The sequence below is a fragment of the Moschus berezovskii genome, chromosome 4 (genome assembly GCF_049115385.1).
Source record: "Moschus berezovskii isolate FMDL1 chromosome 4, NW_MosBer_1.0, whole genome shotgun sequence".
In the NCBI taxonomy this organism is placed as follows: Eukaryota; Metazoa; Chordata; class Mammalia; order Artiodactyla; family Moschidae; genus Moschus; species Moschus berezovskii.
This window is the reverse complement of record NC_142463.1, coordinates 23,081,601-23,108,487: the sequence shown is the minus strand read 5'-3', so window position 1 is coordinate 23,108,487 and position 26,887 is coordinate 23,081,601. Positions and strand designations below refer to the sequence as shown.

Sequence of the window (26,887 nt, the reverse complement as noted above, 5' to 3'; positions counted from 1 at the left end):
CAGATGCTGATTGCAGCCATGAAATTAAAAGACGCTTACTCCTTGGAAGGAAAGTTATGACCAACTTAGATAGTATATTAAAAAGCAGAGACATTACTTTGCCAACCAAGGTGTGTCTAGTCAAGGCTATGGTTTTTCCCATGGTCATGTATGGATGTGAGAGTTGGACTGTGAAGAAAGCGGATCGCCGAAGAATTGATGCTTTTGAACTGTGGTGCTGGAGAAGACTCTTGAGAGTCCCTTGGACTGCAAGGAGATCCAACCAGTCCATTCTAAAGGAGATCAGTCCTGGGTGTTCATTGAAAGGACTGATGCTAAAGCTGAAACTCCAATACTTTGGCCACCTCCTGTGAAGAGTTGACTCACTGGAAAAGACTCTGATGCTGGGAGGGATTGCGGGCAGGAGAAGGGGATGACACAGAATGAGATGGCTGGATGGCATCACCGACTCGATGGACATGAGTTTGCATGAACTGCAGGAGTTGGTGATGGACAGGGAGGCCTGGCGTGCTGTGATTCATGGTGTCGCAAAGATTTGGACACGACTGAGCGACTGAACTGAACTGAACTGAACTGACCCATCTCTGTGAGTTAAGGGTGACCTCCAAAATGGGACTCTCCCAGACAGCTGCTACCAGTCCCCCCATCCCTGTGGTGGGTTCCTGCTGACCCACATCTCCACAGGAGACCCTCCAACACTAGCTGGAAGTTTTGGTTCGGTTTCCTGTGGAAACTGCTCCTTTCCTCTGAGCCTTGGTGTACACAAGGTTATGTCTGTGCCCTCCAAGACTGGAGTCTCTGTTTTCCTCAGCCCTGTGGAAGTCTTATATTCAGATCCCTCTGGCCTTCAAGGTCGGATTCCCTGGGGATTCCCAGTCTCTTTGTCGGGTGCCCAGACTGGGAAGCCTGATGTGGGTTTCCAAACATTCACAACAGTGGGAGAACTTCTTTGGTGCTATTGGTCTCGTTTGTGAGTCCCCCACCCAGCCGGTATGGAATTTGATTTTATTGTGATTGTGCCTCTCCTACCATCTCAGTGCAGCTTCTTCTTTGCCTTTGGACATGGGGTATCTTTTTTGGTAGGTTCCAGGGTCCTCCTGTAGATGGTTGTTCATTAGCTAGTTGTGATTTTGGTGCTCTTGCAGGAGGAGATGAGCACATGTCTTTCTATTCTGGCATTTTGAACCAGAAATGGCTTTAATGATATTTTATAACATTTTATTTTCTGTTGTATCTTTAAAGATGCAAAATGCTTTGACGATTTTATTACCCCATATTAAAGCCTCTCCCTATCATCTATCCTGATCTCCAAGATTTTAATACTTCCTTCCTACATTCCTTACTTCCATCTATCCATACGTACATCCATACATCCATCCAATATATTTAGTTCAGTCACTCATTTGTGTCTGACTCTTTGTGACCCCATGGACTGCAGCATGCCAGGCTTCCCTATCCATCACCAACTCCTGCAGCTTGCTCAAACTCATATCCATTGAGTTGGTGATGCCATCCAACCGTCTCATCCTCTGTCAGTCCATTCTCCTGTCTTCAATCTTGCCCAGCGTCAGGGTCTTTTCCAGTGAGTCTATTCTTCACAACAGGTATCAAATTATTGTAGTTACAGCTTCAGCATCAGTCCTTCCAATGAATATTCAAGACAGATTTCCTTTAGAATTGACTGGTTTAATCTCCTTGCAGTCCAAGGGACTCTTAAGAGTCTTCTCCATCACCACAGTTTAAAAGCATCAAAACTTTGGCTCTCAGCTTTCTTTATGATCCAACTCTCACATCCATACATGACTATTGGAAAAACTGTAACTTTGGCTAGATGGATCTTTGTCAGTAAAGTAATGTCTCTGCTTTTTAATATGCTGTCTAAGTTGGTCAAAACTTTCCTTCCAAGGAGTAAGCATCTTTTAATTTCATGGCTGCAGTCACCATCTCCAGTGATTTTGGAGCCCAGAAAAATAAAGTCTGCCACTGTTTCCACTGTTTCCCCATCTATTTGCCATGAAGTGATGGGACCGGATGCTATGATCTTAGTTTTCTGAATGTTGAGTTTTCAGCCAACTTTTTCACTCTCCTCTTTCACTTTCATCAAAAGGCTCTTTAGTTCCTGTTCGCTTTCTGTCATAAGGGTGGTGTCATCTGCATACCTGAGTTTATTGATATTTCTCCAGGCAATCTTGATTCCAGCTTGTGCTTCATCCAGCCCAGCATTTCTCATGCTTGTATAAGTTAAATAAACAGGGTGACAATATACAGCCTTGACGTACTCCTTTCCCAATTTGTAACCAGTCCGCTGTTCCATGTCCAGTTCTAACTGTTGCTTCCTGACCTGCATACAGATTTCTCAGGAGGCAGGTAAGATGGTCTGGTATTCCCATCTCTTGAAGAGTTTTCCACAGTTTGTTGTGATCCACAGAGTCAAAGGCTTTGGCTTAGTCAATAAAGCAGAAGTAGATGATTTTCTGGAAATCTCTTGCTTTTTCGATGATCCAACGGATATTAGCAATTTGATCTCTGGTTCCTCTGCCTTTCCCAAATCTAGCTTGAACATCTGGAAGTTCTTGATTCACGTACTGCTGAAGCCTCGCTTGGAGAATTTTGAGCTTTACTTTGCTAGCTTGTGAGATGAGGGCAGTTGTGTCATAGTTTCAACATTCTTTGGCATTGCCTTTCTTTGGGATTGGAATGAGGACCTACCTTTTCCAGTCCTGTGGCCACTGCTAAGTTTTCCAAAATTGCTGACCTATTGAATGCAACACTTTAACAATATCATCTTTTGAAATAGCTCAACTGGATTTCCATCACCTCCACTAGCTTTGTTCATAGTGATGCTTCCTAAAGCCCACTTGACTTAGTATTCCAGGATGTCTGGCTCTAGGTGAGTGATCATACCATAGTGATTGTCTGGGTCATGAAGATCTTTTTTTTATAGTTCTTGCCACCTCTTCTTAATATATTCTGCCTCTGCTAGGTCCATACCATTTGTCTTTTATTATGCCCATCTTTGCATGAAATGTTCCCTTGGTATCTCTAATTTTCTTGAAGAGATCTCTGGTCTTTCCCATTCTGTTGTTTTCCTCTATTTCTTTGCATTGATCACGGAGAAAGGCTTTCTTATCTCTCCTTGCTGTTCTTTGGAACTCTGCATTCAAACAGGTATATCTTTCCTTTTCTCCTTTGCTTTTCACTTCTCTTCTTTTCTCAGCTATTTGTAAGGCCTCTTCAGAAAACCATTTTGCCTTTTTGCATTTCTTTTTCTTGGGGATGGTCTTGATCCCTGCCTCCTGTATAGTGTCACAAACCTCCGTCCATAGTTCTTTAGGCACTCTATCAAATCTGATCCCTTGAATCTGCTTGTCACTTCCACTGTATAGTCATAAGGTATTTGATTTAGGTCATACCTGAATGGTCTAGTGGTTGTCCCTACTTTCTTCAATTTAAGTCTGAATTTTACAATAAAGAGTTCATGATCTGAGTCACAGTCAGCTCCCAATCTTTTTTTTTTTTTGCTGACTGTATAGAGCTTCTCCATCTTGGCTGCAAAGAATATAATCAGTCTGACCTCAGTATTGACCATCTGGTTATGTCCATGTGTAGAGTTGTCTCTTGTGTTGTTGGAAGAGGGTGTTTGCTATGACCAGTGCATTCTCTTGGCAAAACTCTATTAGCCTTTGCCCTGCTTCATTTTGTACTCCAAGACCAAATTTGCCTGTTACTCCAGGTATCTCTTGACTTCCTACTTTTGCATCCATCCATCCATCATCCAACCATCCAATGTCTATAGAGTGTATATCACATCCTCAATACTATTCTTCATGTTTTGCAAAGTTTGGCTTGGTAGGAACCTTTATTAAGTATTATAAGACAGAATTCATCTCTTATATTATATCTTTAATTATATTGAATCTTTAATCACAAGCTTTAAGTAGAGAATATGTATCGTCATCTTTTAAAGTCACTTTCAACTCTGGTTGAGTACAAGTGGCAAATGGCCATTTTTTATTCTCATCACCTTCCAATTATTTATTAGAATTAATATCATTTGTGTGCCATATATCTTACCCTATGACCTTTTTTTCATGTATATCACTTTATAGATATGTTATCTGATACTGTACGTAAAGTAGTATGTACTTGGTCTTCATTTCATACTGATATGGAAAACACTGTCAGGGTTTCAAGTGAGTTCCTCCTTTTCTGAGTATAAAACCTAGTCATACCCTTTGTATCCTAGTACATGTTAAGCTGCCTAAGACTTTTCTCTTCTCTAAATATATACAAGCCTTTAAAAATTTATAATTTATATCAACAACATTTAAATTTTGAAAGTGCTTAGTTCGCAGATATTATCCTAGTCTCTGTTCTTTTTTGTGATTTTTTTTTCTTTGTAGCATTGTCGTAATTAAATAGAGAGGTCCCTATTGAAGCAGCAAGAGAAAATTGCTAAAAAAAAAATCTATACTGCATTTAATAAAATAGCAATTTTATCCTGCTTTGAAGATAACCATTTTATGTTACATAGCACTGATGCCATGTTTTGTAGAGTAGGAACTTTGAGTGCTGTGAATGAATGAATGCTGGAGATACTCTTGGTAAAATACAGAAGTGTGGTCTTTAAAAGCCCATTACTGTAATAAGATGTTTTAGTGTCACTTACCCATTTTAAGCTTATTAATGTTCTCAGTAATGGAAAATTAGAATAGACTCAATATGTTCACAATCTATTAGTTAGATAGCTAGTGCTTCTATGTCTAGAAGTAAATGTTGCTTTTAAGATTCTGCTGTTCTTTGTTTGCACCTATCCATGGACAATATTAGGGCCTGTTATGCAAACATCTCTATTTTGCCATTCAGATTTACAGGATGAGCCAATTCCCAATTCTTTCCAGAGAACCACAATACTGTCTGCTAAAGTGAAAGTTTTACAATTTTAAAAAGAAATAACTCCCTGTCAAAATCTGCAAGATTTTTAAAGTATTAGGATGTCTGTTTTGACCACCGCAGCTCTTTTTTTTACAGAAACTTTGCAGGTTCACAGTTGCTTCTAAAAAGGTAACTGGACTTTATTTATTCATTGTAAGCCATTGAGATGGCATTGATATTTTAAAGCAGCTTTGTGATATGAAAAAATGTATTGTCTAATAATACCAAAGCAGTAGTAAATCTATGCCTGATGGCATTAAATATAATAATTTATGATAGAGATTAGGAATTTGATTTACAATATCAGAAAAACCTACACAATGATTTTCAAAGTTAATGTCCGTACTATTGCTTACTTTTCTGAGATTTGAGTAGTGACTTAATAGAAATTCAAATTTGTGTTGAGTAGGTTTATTGTGGTAGAACTAGCCTGGCAAAATACAGAGTTCAGAAAAGGATATTATTATTCAATAAAGTTGATGACTATGGACAACAGGGAGATAAAGTACAAATCTGTGCTTTGTGAATATTAATTAATGCATGGCTTGATGTAAAACAAAACATAGCAACAAATAAAGCAAATACAATCAAATGAACAAAAGACAACATATGGGGACTCCTAAAGTATTATGAGGGCTTTCCAATGAGGAGAATTCTTAAAGAGATGGGAATACCAGACCACCTTCCCTGCCTCCTGAGAAATCTGTATGCAGGTCAAGAAGCAGCATTTAGAACTGGACATGGAACAATGGTTCCAAATTGGGAAAGGAGTACATCAAGGCTGTATATTGTCACCCTGCTTGTTTAACTTCTATGTGGAGTACATCATCTGAAATGCCAGGCTGGATGATGTACAAGCTGGAATCAAGATTGCCTGGAGAAATATCAGTAACCTCAGATATGCAGATGACACCACCCTTATGGAAGAAAGCGAAAAGGAACTAAAGAGCCTCTTGATGAAAATGAAAGAGAAGAGTGAAAAAGCTGGCTGAAAACTCAACATTCAGAAAACTAAGATCATGGCATCCGGTCCCATCACTTCACGGCAAATAAACTTGGGGAAACAATGGAAACAGTGAGAGACTTTATTTTCTTGGACTCCAAAATCACTGCAGATGGTGATGACTGCCTTGAAATTAACAGATGCTTGCTCCTTGGAAGAAAAGCTATGACTAACCTAGACAATGTGTTAAAAAGCAGAGACATTACTTTGCCGACAAAGGTCCATCTAGTCAAAGCTGTGGTTGTTCCAGTAGAGTTGACCATTAAGAAAGGCTGAGTGCTGAATAATTGATACTTTTGAAATGTGGTGTTGAAGAAGACTCTTGAGAGTCCCTTGGACTGCAAGGAGATCAAACCAGTCAATCCTAAAGGAAATCTGTCCTCAATATTCATTGCAAGGACAGATGCTCAAGCTGAAACTCCAATACTTTGGCCCCCTGATGCGAAGAACTGACTCCTTGGAAAAGACCCTGTGCTGGGAAAGATTGAAGGCAAGTGGAAAAGGGGCCAACAAAGGATAAGATGGTTAGATGGCATCACCAACTTGATGGACATGAGTTTGAGCAAGCTTCGGGAGTTGGTGATGGACAGGGAAGCCTGGCATGCTGCAGTCCATGGAGTTGCAAAGAGTCAGACACGACTGAGTGACTGAACTCAACTGAAAATAGTATGAGGGAACAGAGCAAACGTGGGGGCTTAGACTTGTAGAAGGTACAGAGTATATGCAGAGGTACAGAGTATATGCAGAAATGTTCTATTAAGGTGATTATGTATGTGATTTCTTTATCATTTGACTCGAAACATCCAAAAAACTGTTTTGAGTGACTGTTTTTAGGCAGGAGTTTGGATTGCGAGAAACTATGTGAGAGAACTTGTATTCATTCAGCTAGACTATTTCTTAATCAAAGCTAATGAAAGAAAGGTGGAAACTATATAAAGCAATAGCATTTGAGACTTGGCTAAGGCCTTTTGAAATATTTTAAAGATTATACTAACATTATTAGAAATTGTATCAATTACCTCTCTGAAACTGAATGGACAAAGTAAAAGTAAGGATAATCATGTTATCATTTTCAAAATTTTCCAATGTGAAAGGGGTGGTACCAGGTGTAAAGAAAGTTTGATAGAATCTAGTAAGATTGCTGGAATATATAAGGTAGAATCCCACTTTAGCAAAGCCAGCAGGAGATAGAGACACCTCTTAACACGATTTACGGAAGTGAATTTTTTAATGCTATTATAAAATGTCAACTGTAACAGAGACATATACTTAAGACTTGTGTGTCCTAAATAGCAACAGCAATAAAAGGAGTGCCCATTTATTTATCATCCAATTTAAGAAATAGAACATAACCTTATGCCCCTAACAAGTTGTACCTCTTTCCATAGAAATAACTGCTATTGTGATTTTTCTGATAACCCTTCTCTTTTTTCTTTATAGTTACACCATGCATGTACCTACCCTTAAGAAATGAATTATTTTCCTTGTTTTAAACTATTCTACATAAATGTAATTTTAACTGTGTATTGTGTGGTTTTCTTTTTTCCACTGAATTGATTTTTCAGTTTTATCTATGTTGATTTATGTAGCTGTAGATCTTCAGTTTTCCCTGCTGCATATGATACCACTGTATGCACTCACCACAGCTCGATTTTTTGTTCTAACATAAATGGATATTTAGATTGCTTGCAGTTCTTAGTTCTGTTACGAAGCGTGTGATTATGAACATGTTGGCACATATCTTCTGGTACACACATGCAAGAATTTTGCTGGGATACTTAGGAGCCAGGGGGTTGGCTAGAGTTGTGTATGTAACCTTACTGAGTCATGCCAAACGGTTTTACAGAGTGTATAAGTGTTCTCATTATTTTATGTCCTCATCGACACTGTGTCAGGCTCTAAGGATGATAACACAGCCATTTTGTGCCTTTTTTTATGACCACTTTTATTGTGTTCATGTGGCAGATTGACTCCAGGTGAAATAGCAAATTCTTTTTACAGATATCCAGCTTCAAGAGTTCCTGTTTCACAATTCACAAGTACTGTAAAATCATGAGACTGATAAGTCAGGGAAGGAATTGTTTGCTTTCTGGGAATTGAGATCTCAAATAGATGAATAAAATATTTGTAACATTTAATAGCAAAGACATACAGTTTTACATGGCACATCTAACATTCCTGAGAGGTCTTATCTATAATAAGTAATTTATTGAAGTGGATTCATTATTTGTTTAAAAAATAAACTTAGCCTTTTAAAAAGTCAGTATTTCATTTCTAACAAATAAAAAAGTGTTATCATGCCTATAAAGTACTTAGTAAATACTTGATTTATATGTCCCACCTCTCATTTTGCTTCATTATTGTTTTAATCTTTTATATTTCTATAGCTCATTTCAACGGCCACGTGGCACTCTCCATTTGGATGATGGTGAATACTGGTCCAACAGGGCAGCCTCTTATAAAGGAAAATCCCACCGACCCATCTTTGAGAACAGCATGGACAAGATATACAGGAACTTATACAAAAAGGCCTGTAGTTCTGTTTCTCATACACAGGAAAGCTTCTGAGATCAGCCGCGATAAAACTGTATGAGTGTCCTTGTCAACTTCTCAATGAAAACGTTTGATGTGATCAATACCTGTATTCTTTTATTTTTTTAATCAGGTGGTTCTAATTGAGCACAGTAGTTAGACTTGAATCGGTTTATTATTTCAAATGATAAAGTATCACGGGCAAGCCTTCTTTTTCCAATTGCAGTAGAGTGCGGTGTTCTCATAGTTTTGCAACACAGTCACAGCCTCCATTCTGATTACGAGAAGGTTGTCCTGTCATGTCTCTCTCATGTCACCAACTACAAATCCAAGAACACATTCTCTCTAAAAATGCTCTTCTGCCTTCATCACCTTGTAATTTTCTTTCCATTTGCTTGACTGGTTATCTTGTCTGACTAAGATTATTTTTATTAACTCTCGTTTCTTGGTCATGGGCAAAAAAATATATACAGAAATTAATTTCCCAGGAGTTTAAACTCTGTTTTAACTAGTATTTTCTACTGTTTGCTCCATAAGAAAAGGCTATTAATATGTCTTAGCTTCTAAGTTATAGCTTTCTTTTTAAAGTTCCTATAATCCTTTACTCCCTCTTCTCTAAAAGAGCTAGCTAAGTTACCTAAAATGCCTAACAGTTAGCGAGAAATAGGAATGGCCAAATGTGACCCCAGATGTGAATAACTGATTTCTAAAGATAGATTTTTATTGAATTGTTTTTTTTCTAGAGTCAAACCTATTGTGGAGCCAGAATCAGAACATGGCCTTTGTTAAAAAGCTTGTAGAAACTCAGAAAGAATAAGGGATTTATATTGTAATTTAATCTCTTTAGAGTATTCATAGGTATCAAATTGCCCATGAAAGTAGCAACCTTACTTAAAAAAAAAGAAAAAAACTGGGAAACATAAAGGGGAGGAAATATTAGAGCATAACTCTTTGTATTCAAAAGTTGTTGGTTGATAAAATTAGCTTCTTCCCCCCCTCTTCTCCCTACCCTGGCTCCAAACACATCTGAGGCCAGTTAGGTTTTGAAGATACGAAGAAATCAGTTACCTTATATTTATTAGAGAGAGTAGAAGAAATGCAGAGAATAGGAAATGATAAACTTGATTATAAATTTAAAGAGTTAACTACAAGATAATGTTTTCTCATTGACTCCATCTTTGGTTAATTTTATAGTTATGATCTTAAAAGAAAATACTTGAGTTGAACTCTATTTAAGTTGGAATTGGTATGTAAATTAGGCGATTTATTTTTTTAATTGGAGAAAATACATAATACCTGTTATCTAATAATAAGACTTTTCAGCTTCGTGTTGATTGTTTTATCTATGGCAATCTGCAGTGTATTGGAAAGCACATCAGAGATAGGAGCCAGGTGTGATAGGCTTCAGATCTCTGGTTGTAGTTTCCTCAGTTGTCAATGGAGAGAACGGAGTAGGTCACCATTTCCTGAACCATATTTATAGACTGCTGTTCTAAGAGATGGCTTTAGGAATGTAAATACAAGTATTCCACTGGTCATGTAAGTTTAGGAAAAATCTGTGTACCACTCAAACTTAGAGAGTCATGGGTAAGATGACAGGAATGAAAAGGGGGTGCTAGTGATGCTGAAAAAAACAGTGGTAAATTGTCCAGGCAAACTACATATGGTCATCTTCGTAAAAACATTAGCATATTTGAAGCTCTAAGAAATCCTGGCATAAACATGCTTCACTCTAGCATCTAGTAGAAAGTCTGATACATACTTGGTGCTCATTAAATATTTATTGATTAACCCAGACTTTCCTAAACCAAATTGAGCATGTAACAGTGTTTGTTGTTATGGTTATCTTACCCCTCCCGTTCCTCTCCCCCAACTCCCTCTGAAATGCCATCTGCAGACACATGTGGACAGAGTCAGGAAAATACTGGACTCCACAATCACTGAGCTACCCTCTGGCTGTAAGCTGTTTGATGATTTTTTTGTATAAGCTTTTAAAGGTCAGCACTGAATGATGGTTTTTAAAAAAATCATGTATCAGTGAAACTTAATATCGTTTCCTCCTTGATGGAAACAAATGAAAAATTCCCCCATTTAAAAGTTGCTTCTTGGTGTGCTACATAGCTACAGTCATGTCTGACTCTTTGACACCCTATAGACTGTCACCCACCAGGCTTCTCTGTCCATAGGATTCTCCAGGCAAGAATACTGGAGTGGGTTGCCATGCCGTCCTCCAGGGGGTCTTCCTGACCCAGGGATTGAACCTGAGTCTCCTGTCTTACTGCATTGGCAGGCAGGTTCTTTACCACTAGTGCCACCTGGGAAGATCAGTAAAATGAAGTGAAGTGAAAGTAGCTCAGTCGTGTCCAACTCTTTGTGATCCCATGGACTGTATAGTCCCTGGAATTCTCCAGGCCAGAATACTGGAGTGTGGGTAGCATTTCCCTTCTCCAGGGGATCCTCCCAACCCAGGGACTGAACCTAGGTCTTCTGCACTGCAGGCAGATTCTTTACCAGCTGAGCCACAAGGGAAGCCCAGGCTTCTTGGTAAAAAGAGCAAATATGAACTTTAAAGAAAATATTTGCTATCATAGAAAATCTCCTGAGTGAGTAAGTACCAAAAAAAAATTACTTTGCACCTATATTTGTCATAGTCATACAAAGGCCACCAAAAAATGGGTCTCAAAGGGGAACTTTCGAAAATATTTGAGAGACATTTTCCTCTGAATTAAATTCGACATCTCCCTGAAGGATCAGATATAAATTTCCACGTACGTAACATCTTTGCTAAGTATCTATTTCCATTCCCTAGAGAAAAGAGTAGTCTTCGTTGTTTTCCTTAACTATTATTATGAATTCTTATGTTGTATTATCTTTTAAGAGTAAAACCTCTAAGTACTAACAGTTCCCTTTTCTCATTGAGAGAAGCAGAAAGAAGCCATAGTTTATTATCTTAACCCCTTTTTTAATATTTACTACAATCTAGTAATAGTTATTAGACAATATGAAAGATAAATAGGTCTGTCTCCTTCTTTTTAATGTAATTTTTCTTTTAAATTAAAAATTTCCTAGGAATTGCAGGAAGGAAAATATTAATTCAACTGAGAAAAAAATTGAATCGTTGGACTGAGAGTGTGTCTTCCCTGGTTTCACTACTAGTTGTATAACCTTATTTAAGTCATCTATCCTTCTTGGACCTCAGTTTTCTTTCCTGTAAGGTGAGGAAGGGGTTAATTTAGAATGATCTTTTAATGTTCCAACATTTTTATAATTGTGCAGTTGATCAATGTAGAAGATTAGGAAGTGTTCAGCAGCAGAGTTGTGTTCTGATTTCAAAGATTAAGCCCTTGATTAAAAATCTGGACCAAAAAGAGAATTCTCATTATTGTGCTCATTTCCTAATAATGGCTTTTTTGAGTTAGTTCATATGCTATAAAATTCACCATTTAAAAGTATACAGTTGAGTGGTTTTCAGTATAGTCACAGAGTTGTGCAACTATACCACTGGCTAATTATAAAATATTTCATCACTCCAGAAAGAATCCTGTATCCCTTAACAATTGCTTCTCATTCCTTTTTCCCTTATCTCCTGACAACTATTAATCTGCTTATTGTTTCTATGCCTATTCTTGACTTTTAGACATTTCATATAAATGGGATTATATAATATGTGAATCTTTTGTCTGGCTTCTTTCATCTAGCATAATGTTTTCAGGACTCATACCTGTTGTAACATGTGTCAGTACTTTATTTCTTTTTATTGCTAAAATATAATCTATTGTATGGATATATCATATTTTGTTTATCCATTCAGTTGGTGGGCATTTTCATTGCTTTCACTTTGGGGATATTATGAAAAATGCTGGTACTATGAACATTTGTGAAGTTTGTGATGGATATATGTTTTTATTTTCCTTGAATGTACACCTAAGAGTAGAATTGTTGGGTCATATGGAAACTCTTTGTTTAACATTTTGAAGAATTGCTTTCCAAAGTGATGCAACCATTTTGCAACTATTATGTTTATTTTTATCTTATCTTAAGGACTTAGGCTGGTTATGCATTCAGCCGCTCATCCACCCATTTATCACATGTTTATTGAGCACTGTGTTAGATACAGAGTATAAATTTTTAAGTGTATCTTCCCATAAGCACAAAGAATCTATTGAGAGAGACAAGAAAACAGTATATTTCAACATTTATAGTGGTTTGGTAACTTCTCTGATACAATAATGCAAGAATGAGCATAGAGCATGCTAGCTTGATGCAACAGAACTTGTAAAAGCATGAAAATGGGAGAGAAAATGACTGTTCAGAAAACTCCAAATGCTGTAACTAGAGATCGTGTACAAGGTTGCAAACACTTTGATGGAATATGACGAATGCTAAAATGGACCACAAAGAGACCCACAGGCTTGGAGCAGCATTAAATGAGGCAGCCTTTTAGCTGGACACCGAAAGATGGGAAGGACTTTGTGAAGAGGAAACCAAGATGGGATATACTCAATACTGATCAATTTTCACGAGGGTGGAAATTGAGGCGGGAATTGAGGAAAATGTCCAGAAATCAGTTAAAGATCTAGAACTTGGGAAGAGTCAAGAATTGAAAATGGATTTTTGAAGTCAGATCAAAGTAAACGAAACACCTGTGTTGCTCTTGTCCTAATTTGTATGTGACCATAATAAGCACCTTGACAGTAGTGGACCCCAAGCAATTGTGCTTTTTACTTATATTTGAGGGCCTGGTGGGAGAAAGTTAGTTTGAGGAATACTCTTTTAGAAATTAAGAAAGATATTGTCCTCCCAATCCCAGATTATCTAACTAGCTAGAAATTTATTTACAAAATTGAAAAAGTAGGAAAGAAACTCAATTTTTTGTTATTGGGGTTATGAGAGTATTATTTATCTCTGAATGATATACTTTTAGTTTAATTATATGAAGATCCTTAGACAACCAGAACTTGTGAGTATTCATTCATTTAAAAAATGTTATTGACGGTCTAATGTCCAGAGATAAACAAACACCTAGTTCCTGACCCAAGTTCATAGGGGAAAAACTGATATTTACTTATTACAGAGAAAGAAGTACTATAATAGATGATAAGGTTTGCAAGTATTTTCTGTCATCCCATTGATTGTCTCTTTGTTGTTCATTGTTTCCTTTGCTCTGAAGAACCTTTCTATGTGGTTTTATGTGAAGTGGTTCCACTTCACTTTCCTTTCCAACAAAAGTCTATTTTTACTTTAGTTGCTTTTGCTTTTGGGGTCGTATCCAAGAAGTCATTGCCAAGACCAATGTCAAGATTTCCCCCTATATTTCTATTAGGAGTTTTACAACTTCAGGTCTTATGTTTAAATCTTTAATCCACTTTGACTTGATTTTTATGTATAATGTAAGTTAAGGGTTTTATTTCTTCTTTCTTTTTTTTTGGCATGTGGATATATAGTTTTCCGAACCATTTGTTGAAGAGACTGGTTTTTCCCCTTTGTATGTTCTTGACTCCCTTTCAAAGATCAGTTGACTCTGTGTGTGTTACTTTATTTCTGGACTGTCTGTTCTGTTCCACTGCTCTTTTTCTGTCTTTTTCCCAGTACCATACTGTTTTAATTGCTGTGGGTTTATAATTTAGTTTGAAATCAGGAATATGATGCCTCCAGCTTTTTTGCTCTTTTTTGAGATCACGTTGGTTATTCTGAGTCTTTGCTGGTTCTATACGATTTTATGATTTTCTTTTCTATTTCTGTAAAAAATGTCATTGGGATTTTGATGGGCATAATAGGGAATCTATATATCACTTTGGGTAGGGGACATTTTAACCAGCCACATGATAATCACACACACACACATAAATATGTAAAGAAGACACACAAAATTAAAAACAAAAAGAATTAAAGAATGTTACTACAAAAAATCAACAAGGCACAAAGGGATCACAAGAGAGGAATAGAGAGACAAAATATAAAACAGAAAACAGCAAAATGGCAAAAGTAAATCCTTTCCTATCAACAATTGCCTTGAATGTAAATGATTAAACTCGCCAAAAGACATAGAGAGGCTGAATGGATAATAAAGCAAGATCCAACTATACGTTATCTACAAGAGACTCACTTTATATTAAAGGACACACATAGGCTAGAAGTGGAGGAATGGTAAAATCGTATTCCATGCAAATATTAAACGAGAGCATAGGTGCCTATGGTATTATCAGGAAAAAAATAGACTCTGTCACAAGCACCACTGCGTTTCTGTTGCAGTTTAAGTTTTTAAAAGTTTAATCTTCTGAGTTTATGATATAGTTCAGAAATGAGAGGAAACCTTTAATGCCTTCGAACACATGTAATAGATTTAAGAATAGGTGTATCCTCTTAGAGACTATTTTCATCAGTGAAACACAGTCTTCACTGGAGTTTTTTTTTGCGTGTCTTTGTTTTTCAGTAAAATTAGTGATATATGCAAACAAAATGTTGAAGGATTTATGTACATACGTTTCCAGTAACATCTATTTCTAGGAGATTGACAACAACACCAAATAATAGAAAAAGTGCTTTCTTCACAAATTTTCTGAACTTTTTTTTTTTAGCCTGTGAAATAAGATATTAATAAACATTGCCCTCCATTCCTCATAAAAGTATTAGGATTAAGTAGGAAAATAAATGTGGACATTCTTTAACACATGTTAGGCACTATCCTAATTACTTTTTGGAAGTAATCTGGGAAAAGAAATTCACAATTTTAAAAATAATCCATCTGGCATAATAACAATACTGTTGGTTGCAGAGCTGAATGAACTTCAGATTTTGTTCTCTGTGTTTTCTTGTACCCTCTGTGCTGCTTAACTTTTCTGACCTTATTTTCTCATTTGTGAAATGGAAACTGTTTTTGTAGAGTTCATTTAACTGGTTAATGCATGTGGAACACCTCATACGAAGCATGGTGCTCAATAAAGGGTAACTGTAATAACTAAACTTCCAAGTTAGTATAGAGATAGTATTCTGATAGATCTTGAGGATCTGATTGGACAGAAAGTGGAATAAATGTAAAAAATTTTCAAAATATTTTCAGGACACAAGACAAAATCAGATTTCTTCAGAATGGCTCTTAAGTTTACTAGTTATTTAGTTTATGTAGGTTGTATAATTGGAGAAGGCAGTGGCGACCCACTCCAGTGCTCTTGCCTGGAAAATCCCGTGGACGGAGGAGCCTGGTAGGCTGCAGTCCATGGGGTCGCTAAGAGTCTGACACGACTGAGCGACTTCACTTTTACTTTTCACTTCCATGCATTGGAGAGGGAAATGGCAACCCACTCCAGTGTTCTTGCCTGGAGAATCCCGGGGACGGCAGAGCCTGGTGGGCTGCTGTCTATGGGGTCACACAGAGTCGGACACAACTGAAGTGACTTAGCAGCAGCAGTAGCAGTAGCAGGTTGTATAATATTCAGTTCAGTTCAGTCGCTTAGTTGTGTCCGATTCTGTGACCCAATGGATTGCAGCACACCAGTCTTCCCTGTCCTTCACAAACTCCCAGAGCCTAAATATAACACCGGCAGGCCCCACTGGGGTTCGAACACAGGATCTCCTATTTACTAGACAGGCGCTTTAACCAGCTAAGCCACGGAGCCTTTCTTAGCCTTGTATTCTATTCTGTGGTGCTATCTGGAGATATTAGACAAAATGTTATTTTTTACAAAATGGGAATGATACCTACCTAAGATAGTTACTGTGAAGAATATATTAGGTAAATGTTGCAAAGTGATTAGTATTATACCTAAAAAATAGTAGATGCTTAAAGTAGACATCTTTCCCTTTCCCTTTCATTATTTTGTGTATAAATCCACCCAGGCATAGATCTTAGCATCATTTATTTTTATTGTTTAGAATCCTATTAACCTTGTATATGTTGTGCACTTTGGTAGAGGTTTTACATAGATATTACAAGTGAAACTAACCACATGACTAGTCCTTGAGAATATTGTCCACTTGAACTTTATTGTCTTATTAACCAGTTTTGATACTGGGAAGTTTATTTTGTCCTCTGTTTATTTTGGATTTAGCACAGTTGTGTTTTGCAAATTAACCCTATTCCTTTGATCTGGGGGATGTTAGAGGTAGAAGTTAAAATTGTTGTTCAGTCACTCAGTCACATCCGACTCTCTGCGACCCCACGGGCTGCAGCACGCCAGGCTCCCCTGTCCTCCACTATCTCCCGGAGTTTGCTCAAGTTCATGTCCACTGAGTCAGTGACGCTGTCTGCCCATCTGGTGCTGGTGGTGGTTTAGTTGCTATCGTGTCTGACTCTTGTGACCCCGTGGACGGTAGCCCGCCAGTCTCCCCCGTCCCTGGGATTCTCCAGGCACGAATACTGGAGTGGGTTGCCATTTCCTTCTCCAGGGGATCTTCCCAACCCAGGGACTGAACCCAGGTCTCCTGCATTTCAGGCAGATTTTTTACCAACTGAGCTATGAGGGGAGCCCCCATTTGGAAGTTAGAGGTAAATCTCCGTGATTCAACAGAAGTAACCCTGGATCATCTCAGTCAGATGAACATCCCTATAAGTCATAAGAATTTGTTATGAATGTGATTGAGTAGTCACCTTTTTCAGAAAACTACTGTTCGTCACTAGTCACAGAGGTGTATGTATGTGTGTGTGCACTTACCCACATGCACATAAAACTGCAGGCCCATCTCAGGTTTCCTATGTAATTCTTTAGAAGTCTTTAAATTTAACAAATAGCAACTTCAAAAAAAATTCTTAATAACTTAAGATATAAATAAAATAAATTTTAAAATATGTTTGCTTTTGGAAGTTGCGGACGAATGATTATATTTTAGCTGTTGCATCTTACTGCATATGAATTATTCATTGCTCAGAAAAATAGCCTAGTGATTAAATACACAGCCTCTGGAGTCACTCTTCTAGATTCCAATTCCACTTCAGCCACTTAATAACTATGTGAGCTTTGACAGGTTATCTGATTTCTTTGTGCCTAGTTTTCTCATCTGTAAAATGAAGATACTATTACCAATCCCATGGGATCATTATGAATATTAAAGTAGTTAACATATAGAAAGTGTTTAAAGCAATGCCTTGCACATGGTAAGGACTGTATAAATGTATGATTTACTACAGTTATTGTTGTTGTTGTTACACAGATGACAGATTATCTACTGGACTCACCTATAACACGTATGTTTTCTGAAACGATTATTTAGTATGCTGCTGAGTCACTTCAGTCGTGTCCAACTCTATGCGACCCCATAGACGGCAGCCCACCAGGCTCCCCCGTCCCTGGGATTCTCCAGGCAAGAACACTGGAGTGGGTTGCCATTTCCTTCTCCAATGTGTGAAAGTGAAAAGTGAAAGTGAAGTCGCTCAGTCATGTATGACTTGTAGCGACCCCATGGACTTCAGCCTACCAGGCTCCTCCATCCATGGGATTTTCTAGGCAAGAGTACTAGAGTGGCTTCCCATTGCCTTAGCCCCCTATTTATCCTGTTTATAATAATATTCTGTTGCTAAATAAAAGAACATACTTGAATGGAATCTACCACTCAACAGGAATATGTTAAAAATATGTTGCATTATCTTGACTCTCCTTTGTGGCCCAGCAGTTGTTCACTTATTATACATTCCTACAGCTATATGGAATAAAGAATGTGTTTTGGCATAGAAACTGCATAATTTGGAGATATTTTTGTTGATAATCTTAAACAAAAACAGTCAAACTAATTTCAGTTCCACTGGAAACCCAGGGGGGTAATTGTTTTCTCCAAATGAGAGAGAAGATGCCAGCTTTTGTCTTAGTAAGTATTTCCAAGTGTTTATGTGGGGAAAATGGAAGAAAAAGAACATTTTACTTCAGTGAATTTAATCCACCAAAGATTTAAAACCTTAGGGAAACTATTTCCACTAGACTTCTTTGATAAATAATAACTTGTATGTTGTATAGCCTGTTACCATTTTCAAGCATTTTAACATAAGTTATCTTTGTTGTATTTCTCCATAATATGTTCATAAATTAGGTAGGACAGGGTTATAATCTACACTTTTACAAATGAGAAAACTCAAATTTGGGTTAGGTATCTCTTGCAGGTCACATGGTGGGGATGTAAGTGGGTGTATAAGTGTCTGAGTATGGACTTCAAACCAAATATTAGTATTTTCTCATAACTATCCTATTGAACTTTTCCTGCTATTGCATGATATTCCTCTTAAATGTTGGTTTTAATATTGGATTTTAAGAGGTAATACTTTGTTCTCATTGACTGATCACATCTATATTTGGAGAAGGCTTATTTTTCATTATTCAGACTCTTTAATATGTTTCTGACTATCTCCAGTCATTTGTTTTTCCTGCTTTCTACCCACACCCTACATGTTGGCTAATTCTCCCACTTACGAACACACTGCCAGTCCATTGAAGAGCAAGGGAAGTTAAGCTAGCCAGCTTATAACTTATGAGTAGTTATACTAGAAAGGGTTAGTAGTAAAGAGTTCCATGATATTTAAAGAATTCAGTGATCTAGTTACCCCAAATAATTGGAAATTGTCATAATTTGAAAGTAACTTAGGTATAGGATGCAAAGAGTATCTGAGACATACCTAATATCCCTCTCATTAGTCGAACGTGTGATTATGTAGCATCCAGGTCTAAAGCTGGTGTAGCTTTGGGTTCTGTTCCAGTTCAGTATTTCCAAATCCTGACTGATGAGAGTCACTCAGGAAGCAGCTGAAAAGTTTCCTCCTCTCAATCTCTGGAGATCCTGATGCAATAATTTAACTTATTAAAGAGTTTTTAAGAGATTTTAAGAGTCTCTAGGTGACTGTGATGTTTGCCTAGGTGTTGCTGAACCATAAGGCTATCACCTCTTCATGGATTCCTCTCTGTTAGAGAATGAAGGCCTTTTCCCAGATGATTTAAATTTCTCCTTTTTTAAAAATGTTGTCATTTTGTTAACCTCTTCATCATCTGAATGGTTTTGTATTGTAGGCACAAAATACCTTGAGCTCCAAGAAGGATAATATCTGGCTCTTGATTTCCATGTGAATGATATACCTTTGGGGTTTTCCGTGACTAACTTTTAAATATCAGGTTTTTTTTCCTCCCTTCATCTAAATAGTTAGCAAGCTCACCCATTTATTTATGCATTCATTAAGCAAACAAACGTTTACTTGGGGCTTCAGTGGTGGCACTAATGGTAAAAAATCCGCTTCCCAATGCAGGAGACATAAGAATTGCAGGTTCGAACCCTAGGTCAGGAACATCTCTTGGAGGAGGAAATGACAACCAGTATCTTTGCCTGGAGAATCCCATGAACAGAAGAGCCTATAGTCTATGGGGTCGCAAAGAGTCAGGCACAATGGAAGCAACTTAGCACACATACATGCACACAAACATTTAGGTAAGCAAACTCAACTTGATGTTTAGTTAGTGTTTAGTCCATAGCTATTATGGACTAAATATTGTGAGTGGCAAATATGAAATAAATAAGAAAATATATCCTGACCTCTGAAACACAGTCAGCTCCCAGTCTTGTTTTTGCTGACTGTATAGAGCTTCTCTATCTTTGGCTGCAAAGAATATAATCAGTCTGATTTCGCCGTTGACCATCAGGTGATGTCCATGTGCGGAGTCTTCTCTTGTGTTGGAAGAGGGTGTTTGCTATGACCAGTGCATTCTTTTGGTAGAATCTGTTAACCTTTGCCCTGCTTCATTCTGTACTCCAAGGCCAAATTTGCCCATTACTCCAGGTGTTTCTTGACTTCCTACTTTTGCACTAAAATTAGAAGGACATCTTTTTTGGGTGTTAGTTCTAGGTCCTGTAGGTCGTCATAGAACCGATCAGCTTCTTCAGCGTTACTGGTTGGGGCATAGACTTGGATTACCGTGATACTGAATGGTTTGCCTTGGAAACAGAGATCATTCTGCCATTTTTGAGACTGCATCCAAGTCCTGCATTTCAGACTCTTTTGTTGACCATGATGGCTACTCCATTTCTTCTAAGGGATTCCTGCCCATAGTAGTAGATATAATGGTCATCTGAGTTAAATTCACCCATTCCAGTCCATTTTAGTTCACTGACTCCTAGAATGTCGACGTTCACTCTTGCCATCTCCTGTTTGACCACTTGCAGTTTGCCTTGATTCATGGACCTAACATTCCAGATTCCTACGCAATATTGCTCTTTATAGCATGGGACCTTGTTTCCATCACCAGTCACATTCACAACTGGGTGTTCTTTTTGCTTTGGCTCCATCTCTTCATTCTTCCTGGAGTTATATCTCCACTGATCTCCAGTAGCATATTGGCCACCTACTGACCTGGGGAGTTCATCTTTCAATGTCCTATTTTTTTTGCCTTTTCATACTGTTCATGGGGTTCTCAAGGCAGAAATACTGAAGTGGTTTGCCATTCCCTTCTCCAGTGGCCCACATTTTGTCAGAACTCTCCACCATGATCCGTCCATCTTGGGTGGCCCTACACGGCATGGCATAATTTCATTGAGTTAGAGAAGGCTGTGGTCCATGTGGTTCGATTGGTTAGTTTTCTGTGATTGTGGTTTTCAGTCTGTCTGCCCTCTGTTGGAGAAGGATAAGACGCTTATAAAAGCTTCCTGATGGGATAGACTGACTGAGGGGGATAGTGGGTCTTGTTCTGATGGGCGGGGCCATGCTCAGTAAATCTTTAATCCAATTTTCTTTTGATGAGTGGAGCTGTGTTCCCTCCCTGGTACTTACCTGGAACCAAACTATGGTGGAGGTAATGAAGATAATGGTGACCTCCCTCAAAAGATCCCATGCATGTACTGCTACAGTCCATGCCCCCAACCCTGTAGCAAGCCACCACTGACCCACGCCTTCACTGAAGACTCCCGGATACCCAGGGGCAAGTCTCCTGTGGGGTCACAGGTTTCAGATCATGAACTCCTTATTGCCAAATTCAGACTTAAATTGAAGAAAGTAGGGAAAACCACTAGACCATTCAGGTATGACCTAAATCAAATCCCTTATGATTATATAGTGGAAGTAAGAAATAGATTTAAGGGACTAGATCTGATAGAGTGCCTGATGAACTCTGGACGGAGGTTCGTGACATTGTACAGGAGACAGGGAGCAAGACCATCCCCATGGAAAAGAAATGCAAAAAAGCAAAATGTCTGTCTGAGGAGCCTTACAAATAGCTATGAAAAGAAGACAAGCAAAAAGCAAAGGAGAAAAGGAAAGATATACCCATTTGAATGCAGAGTTCCAAAGAATATCAAGGAGAGATAAGAAAGCCTGCCTCAGTGATCAGTGCAAAGAAATAGAGGAAAGCAATAGAGTGGGAAAGTCTAGAGATCTCTACAAGAAAATTAGAGATTCCAAGGGAACATTTGATGCAAAGATGGGCTCAATAAAGGACAGAAATGGTATGGACCTAACAGAAGCAGAATATATTAAGAGGTGGCAAGAATACACAGAAGAACTGTACAAAAATGATCTTCACAACCCAGATAATCACGATGGTGTGATCACTCACCTAGAGCCAGACATCCTGGAATGTGAAGTCAAGTGGGCCTTAGAAAGCATCACTATGAACAAAGTTAGTGGAAGTGATGGAATTCCAGTTGAGCTATTTCAAATTCTAAAAGATGATGCTGTGAAAGTGCTGCCCTCAATATGCCAGCAAATTTGGAAAACTCAGCAGTGGCCATAGGACTGGAAAATACCAGTTTTCATTCCAATCCCAAAGAAAGGCAATGCCAAAGAATGCTCAAACTACTGCACAATTGCACTCATCTCACATGCTAGCAAAGTAATGCTCAAAATTTTCTAAGCCAGGCTTCAGCAATACATGAACCGTGAACTTCCAGACGTTCAAGCTGGTTTTAGAAAAGGCTGAGGAGCCAGAGATCAAATTGCCAACATCTGCTGGATCATGGAAAAAGCAAGAGAGTTCCAGAAAAATATCTATTTCTGCTTTATTGACTATGCCAAAGCCTTTGACTGTGTGGATCACAATAAACTGTGGAAAATTCTGAAAGAGGTGGGAATACCAGACCACCTGACCTGCCTCTTGAGAAATCTGTATGCAGGTCAGGAAGCAACAGTTAGAACTGCACATGGAACAACAGACTGGTTCCAAATTGGGAAAGGAGTATGTCAAGGCTGTATATCGTCACCCTGCTTATTTAACTTATATGCAGAGTACATCATGAGAAACACTGGGCTGGATTAAGTACAAGCTGGAATCAAGATTGCTGGGAGAAATATCAATAACCTGAGATATGCAGATGACACCAACCTTATGACAGAAAGTGAAGAAGAACTAAAGAGCCTCTTGATAGAAGTGAAATAGGAGAGTGAAAAAGTTGGCTTAAAGCTCAACATTCAGAAAAGTAAGATCATGGCATCTGATCCCATCACTTCATGGCAAATAGATGGGGAAACAGTGGAAACAGTGACAGACTTTATTTGGGGGGGTTCCAAAGTCACTGCAGATGGTGACCGTAGCCATGAAATTAAAAGATGCTTACTCCTTGGAAGGAAAGTTATGACCAATCTAGACAGCATATTAAAAAGCAGAGACATTACTTTGCCAGCAAAGGTCCATCTAGCCAAGGCTATGGTTTTTCCAGTAGTCATGTATGGATGTGAGATTTGGACTGTGAAGAAAGCTGATCGCCGAAGAATTGAAGCTTTTGTACTGTGGTGCTGGAGAAGACTCTTGAGAGTCCCTTGGACTGCAAGGAGATCCAACCAGTCCATCCTAAAGGAAACCTGTCCTGAATATTCATTGGAAGGACTGATGCTGAAGCTGAAACTCCAGTACTTTGGCCACCTGATGCAAAGAACTGACTCACTGGAAAAGACCCTGATATTGGGAATGATTGAAGGTGAGAGGAGAAGGGGACGACAGAGGATGAGATGGTTGGATGCATCACCGACTCAGTGGACATAAGTTTGAGCAAACTCTGGGAGTTGGCGATTGACAGGGAGGCCTAGTGTGCTATAGTCCATGGGGTCGCAAAGATTCAGACATGACTGGGTGACTGAACTGAACTGAACTGAATCCTGACCTCTCAAACCTACATACATTGTGTTGTAACATGTTGTAAATGTGTGCGAGAGATATTTGGGTGGGTGTATTGCCAACAAAGGTCCGTCTAGTCAAGGCTATGGTTTTTCCCGTGGTCATGTATGGATGTGAGATTTGGACTGTAAAGAAAGCTGATCACCGAAGAATTGAAGCTTTTGAACTGTGGTGCTGGAGAAGACTCTTGAGAGTCCCTTGGACTGCAAGGAGATCCATTCTAACTGCAACCAGTCCATTCTAAAGGAGATCAATCCTGGGTGTTCATTGGAAGGACTGATGCTGAAGCTGAAACTCCAGTACTTTGGCCACCTCATGCAATGAGTTGACTCACTGGAAAAGAGTCTGATGCTAGGAAGGATTGGGGGTGGGAGGAGAAGGGGACGACAGAGAATGAGATGGCTGGATGGCATCACCGACTCTGTGGACATGAGTTTGAGTGAACTCTGGGAGTTGGTGATGGACAGGGAAGCCTGGCGTGCTGTGATTCATGGGGTCGCGGAGAGTCGGACACGACTGAGCGACTGAACTGAACTGAGCTGATGGAAGAGGAAGGAGTATGGAAGAGGAAGCAACCACTTCCTTAATGAGTGAAGGAAGACATCACAAAGGAATCCGTCTTTCATATTGGTCTTAGTGGATGATTTTCTCAGACAAGGAGAGGCTGGGCATAGAGGTTCTGTGGACATGAAAGAGGCACAGCATCTTCAGGGAACTGCAGGAGTTCAGTGTGGTTAGAGTACAAGGGTGTATGGTGAAATGGGGGTATGTTGAAATTATATCAAGGTCCTTCTTCATATGCCTTACTATAGAATTTGAATTCTGTCTTCAGACCCCCCCAAAGTTTTAGGGACTCATGTAATACCATTTCATTCTCATAGTATCATTTGCGGATATACTTGACATTCCAAAGTCATATGATCTCAGGCAAAGAGTTGTGTAGTCTGTTTCTCCAGCCGTTTGTTCATCCTTCTGCATATTAATTGAGCATTTGCATGTCAAAACACTGTGGATAATATAAAAAATACTTCTTAAATGTTCTCATTGAATTTTCAGTCTAATTTAGCAGATGACATAAATACTTGTAGTAAGTATTTATACTTCTTGTTGTCATTCAGTCACTAAGTCATGTCTGATCCCAGGGACTGAAGCACACGAGGCTTCCCTGTCCTTCACTATCTTCCCGAGTTTGCTCAGATTCATGTCCATTGAGTTGGTGATGCTATCGAACCATCTCATCCTCTGCTGCCCTTTTCTCCTTTTGCCTCAGTCTCTCCTAGCATCAGGGTCTTCTCCAGTGAGTTGACTCTTCACATCAGATGGCCCAAAAGATTGGAACTTCAGCTTCAGCATCAGTTCTTCCGATGAATATTCAGGGTTGATTTCCTTTTCAATTGAATGGTTTAATCTCCTTGCATTTCAAGGGACTCTCAAGAGTCTCCTCCAGCACCATAAATCTGGTCCAACTCTCACATCCATACATGACTACTGGAAAAACCATAGCTTTGACTATATGGACCTTTGTCAGCAAAGTGATATCTTTGCTTTTTAATTTATTCTTGTAGTAAGTATTAAATATCTAGTAAGAGATAAGAATCTATAATTGCTGAAGAGTCAGTGAGTAGTAAATTTCAAAACATGTAGAAAACTAGTCGTTTGTCTGAAAAGGCTCCATGAATACAGAGGAGGGACATGAGTCCAGTCTGCAGCATGGGTTGATTAGAATAGGTGGGAAAAGAGAAAAGTACTTTTAAGTGGAAAAAAAATTGAACAATGCACAAAGGTGTGGAGTAAGTGTGAAGTGTGTTCGAGGATCGCAAGTTGATTGGTTGCCTGGAGCTAGAGTTTCACGTAGGAAAGGAGCATTGACAATAAATCAATATGGCTTTGAAATGAAACCTTCAGAGAACCTCATAAGGAATGCTATTCCTGAATTTACTTTTGATCCATCTTAAAGATCTCACATAAAGCTCAAACCCCAGCTGAACTTTAAAAAATAAATATTCTGTATAGAAGAGTAATTCCTGGCATTAAGATACTTTCAAACACTAAAATCATTGCCAGAGATTTTCCAGCTTTAAGTCAAGCTGTTTAAATGCATTGGGAAGAGCTTTAGATAGCTTTTTGTTTGGTTTAGACTTTTTTTTCAAGGAAAAGGTAGAAAAGTATAGCCATTGGCCCTGTGTACACAAAGAGCGTAATTTTCATGTCTTCATCTGCTAAATGTCTGTGTTTTGTTCTTTGTTTGCCTATAGCCAGTGAACCTTAGGGATAATTCCTTCCTGTCTTGGACCCAGAGCAGAACTATGTAGATAAGGTCCACAAGTCAGACATCAAAGATTAATATAAGAACATTTTCTGATAAACTTAGAGTCATTGTTTTTACATGTTTTTCTGGGAAAATATTTCTAGAAATATTTTAATTGGACTTTTCAAATGTTAATTATTTTCTGATTTTAAAAAGATACATAAAAATTGGAAGACTTATAAAGTATTCATATGAAAGTAAAAATGAGATAACTTGTAATATTTTGTACATTTTACTGCAATATTCTATGCATTTCTACGGTTATTTGTTTTTACAAACAAATTTTGTACCTTACTATTTTAACGGTAACACATAGCATTTCTTCATTTTTCTAAAATGATGCATAAATGTATTTTAATGGTTATCTAATAATGCATTGATATACTATGAGTTGATTTAATCATTGCTCTGTGGTTGCACATTTAGGTTGTTTCCCAAATCTGTGTTTTTATTATATATTTAAACCAAGGAGAAACGTGTTTGCACAAAAGGTGGGTTATATGATCTACTTATGCAGTGTGCAAGCAGAAAATGGGTGACAGAAGGATTGTTCTTCCTTTTTTGTTTGTTTGTACCAGAATTCTCTATTGTTTACATACATTTTAGCCTCTTGTGTCATTTTCAGAAGCTTTATTTTTCTCACTTACTTTTTGGTTTGGATAAGATTTAAATATAAAAATCCATCTGTGAAGCATATTGTATATTCACATTGAAGGCTAAAAACCCATTTTTAATTAAAACTTTTTTCAGCACTCGTGGTTCACTTTGTCCTGTTTTTATTATGAAACACTTCAGCCTTCTTCCTAAAACACATATGTCTTGTACATTTCAAGATGTTCCTTGTTGCTCATGCAGAGCTAGTTTCTTTATGCTGTCAGCTCACGCCATATGGTCTGGCTGTTCATATTGCTTCCCTTTCTGGCATTTGTGTGGGCAGCATCTTGCATGTAATGCAAGTAAATTTCATTCCCGTCTCTCTCAGAAAATTTGTCAGAAGGTAAACTAGCAAACTGGAAACACTGAATGATTCTTTGAGGTGTT

The 26,887-nt window shown here is 38.2% G+C and overlaps 1 protein-coding gene and 1 non-coding gene across 4 annotated transcripts in view; one reads left to right on the top strand and one right to left on the bottom strand.

Annotated features, from left to right (window-relative positions):
• The window catches only part of SPATA6 (spermatogenesis associated 6), a 182,233-nt gene extending 155,786 nt beyond the window's left edge, over positions 1-26,447 (top strand). For all 3 annotated transcript variants that reach the window (XM_055402005.2, XM_055402004.2, XM_055402002.2), the window contains one exon: positions 8,326-26,447. In XM_055402005.2, the coding sequence (XP_055257980.1) occupies positions 8,326-8,506 (181 nt within the window). In that variant the 3' untranslated portion in view covers positions 8,507-26,447. The remainder of the gene's footprint in view (positions 1-8,325) is intronic.
• Positions 16,013-16,086, bottom strand: TRNAT-AGU (transfer RNA threonine (anticodon AGU)). The gene has a single exon. It is a non-coding gene; the product is annotated as a tRNA-Thr (tRNA).
• Positions 26,448-26,887: the final 440 nt, after the last annotated feature.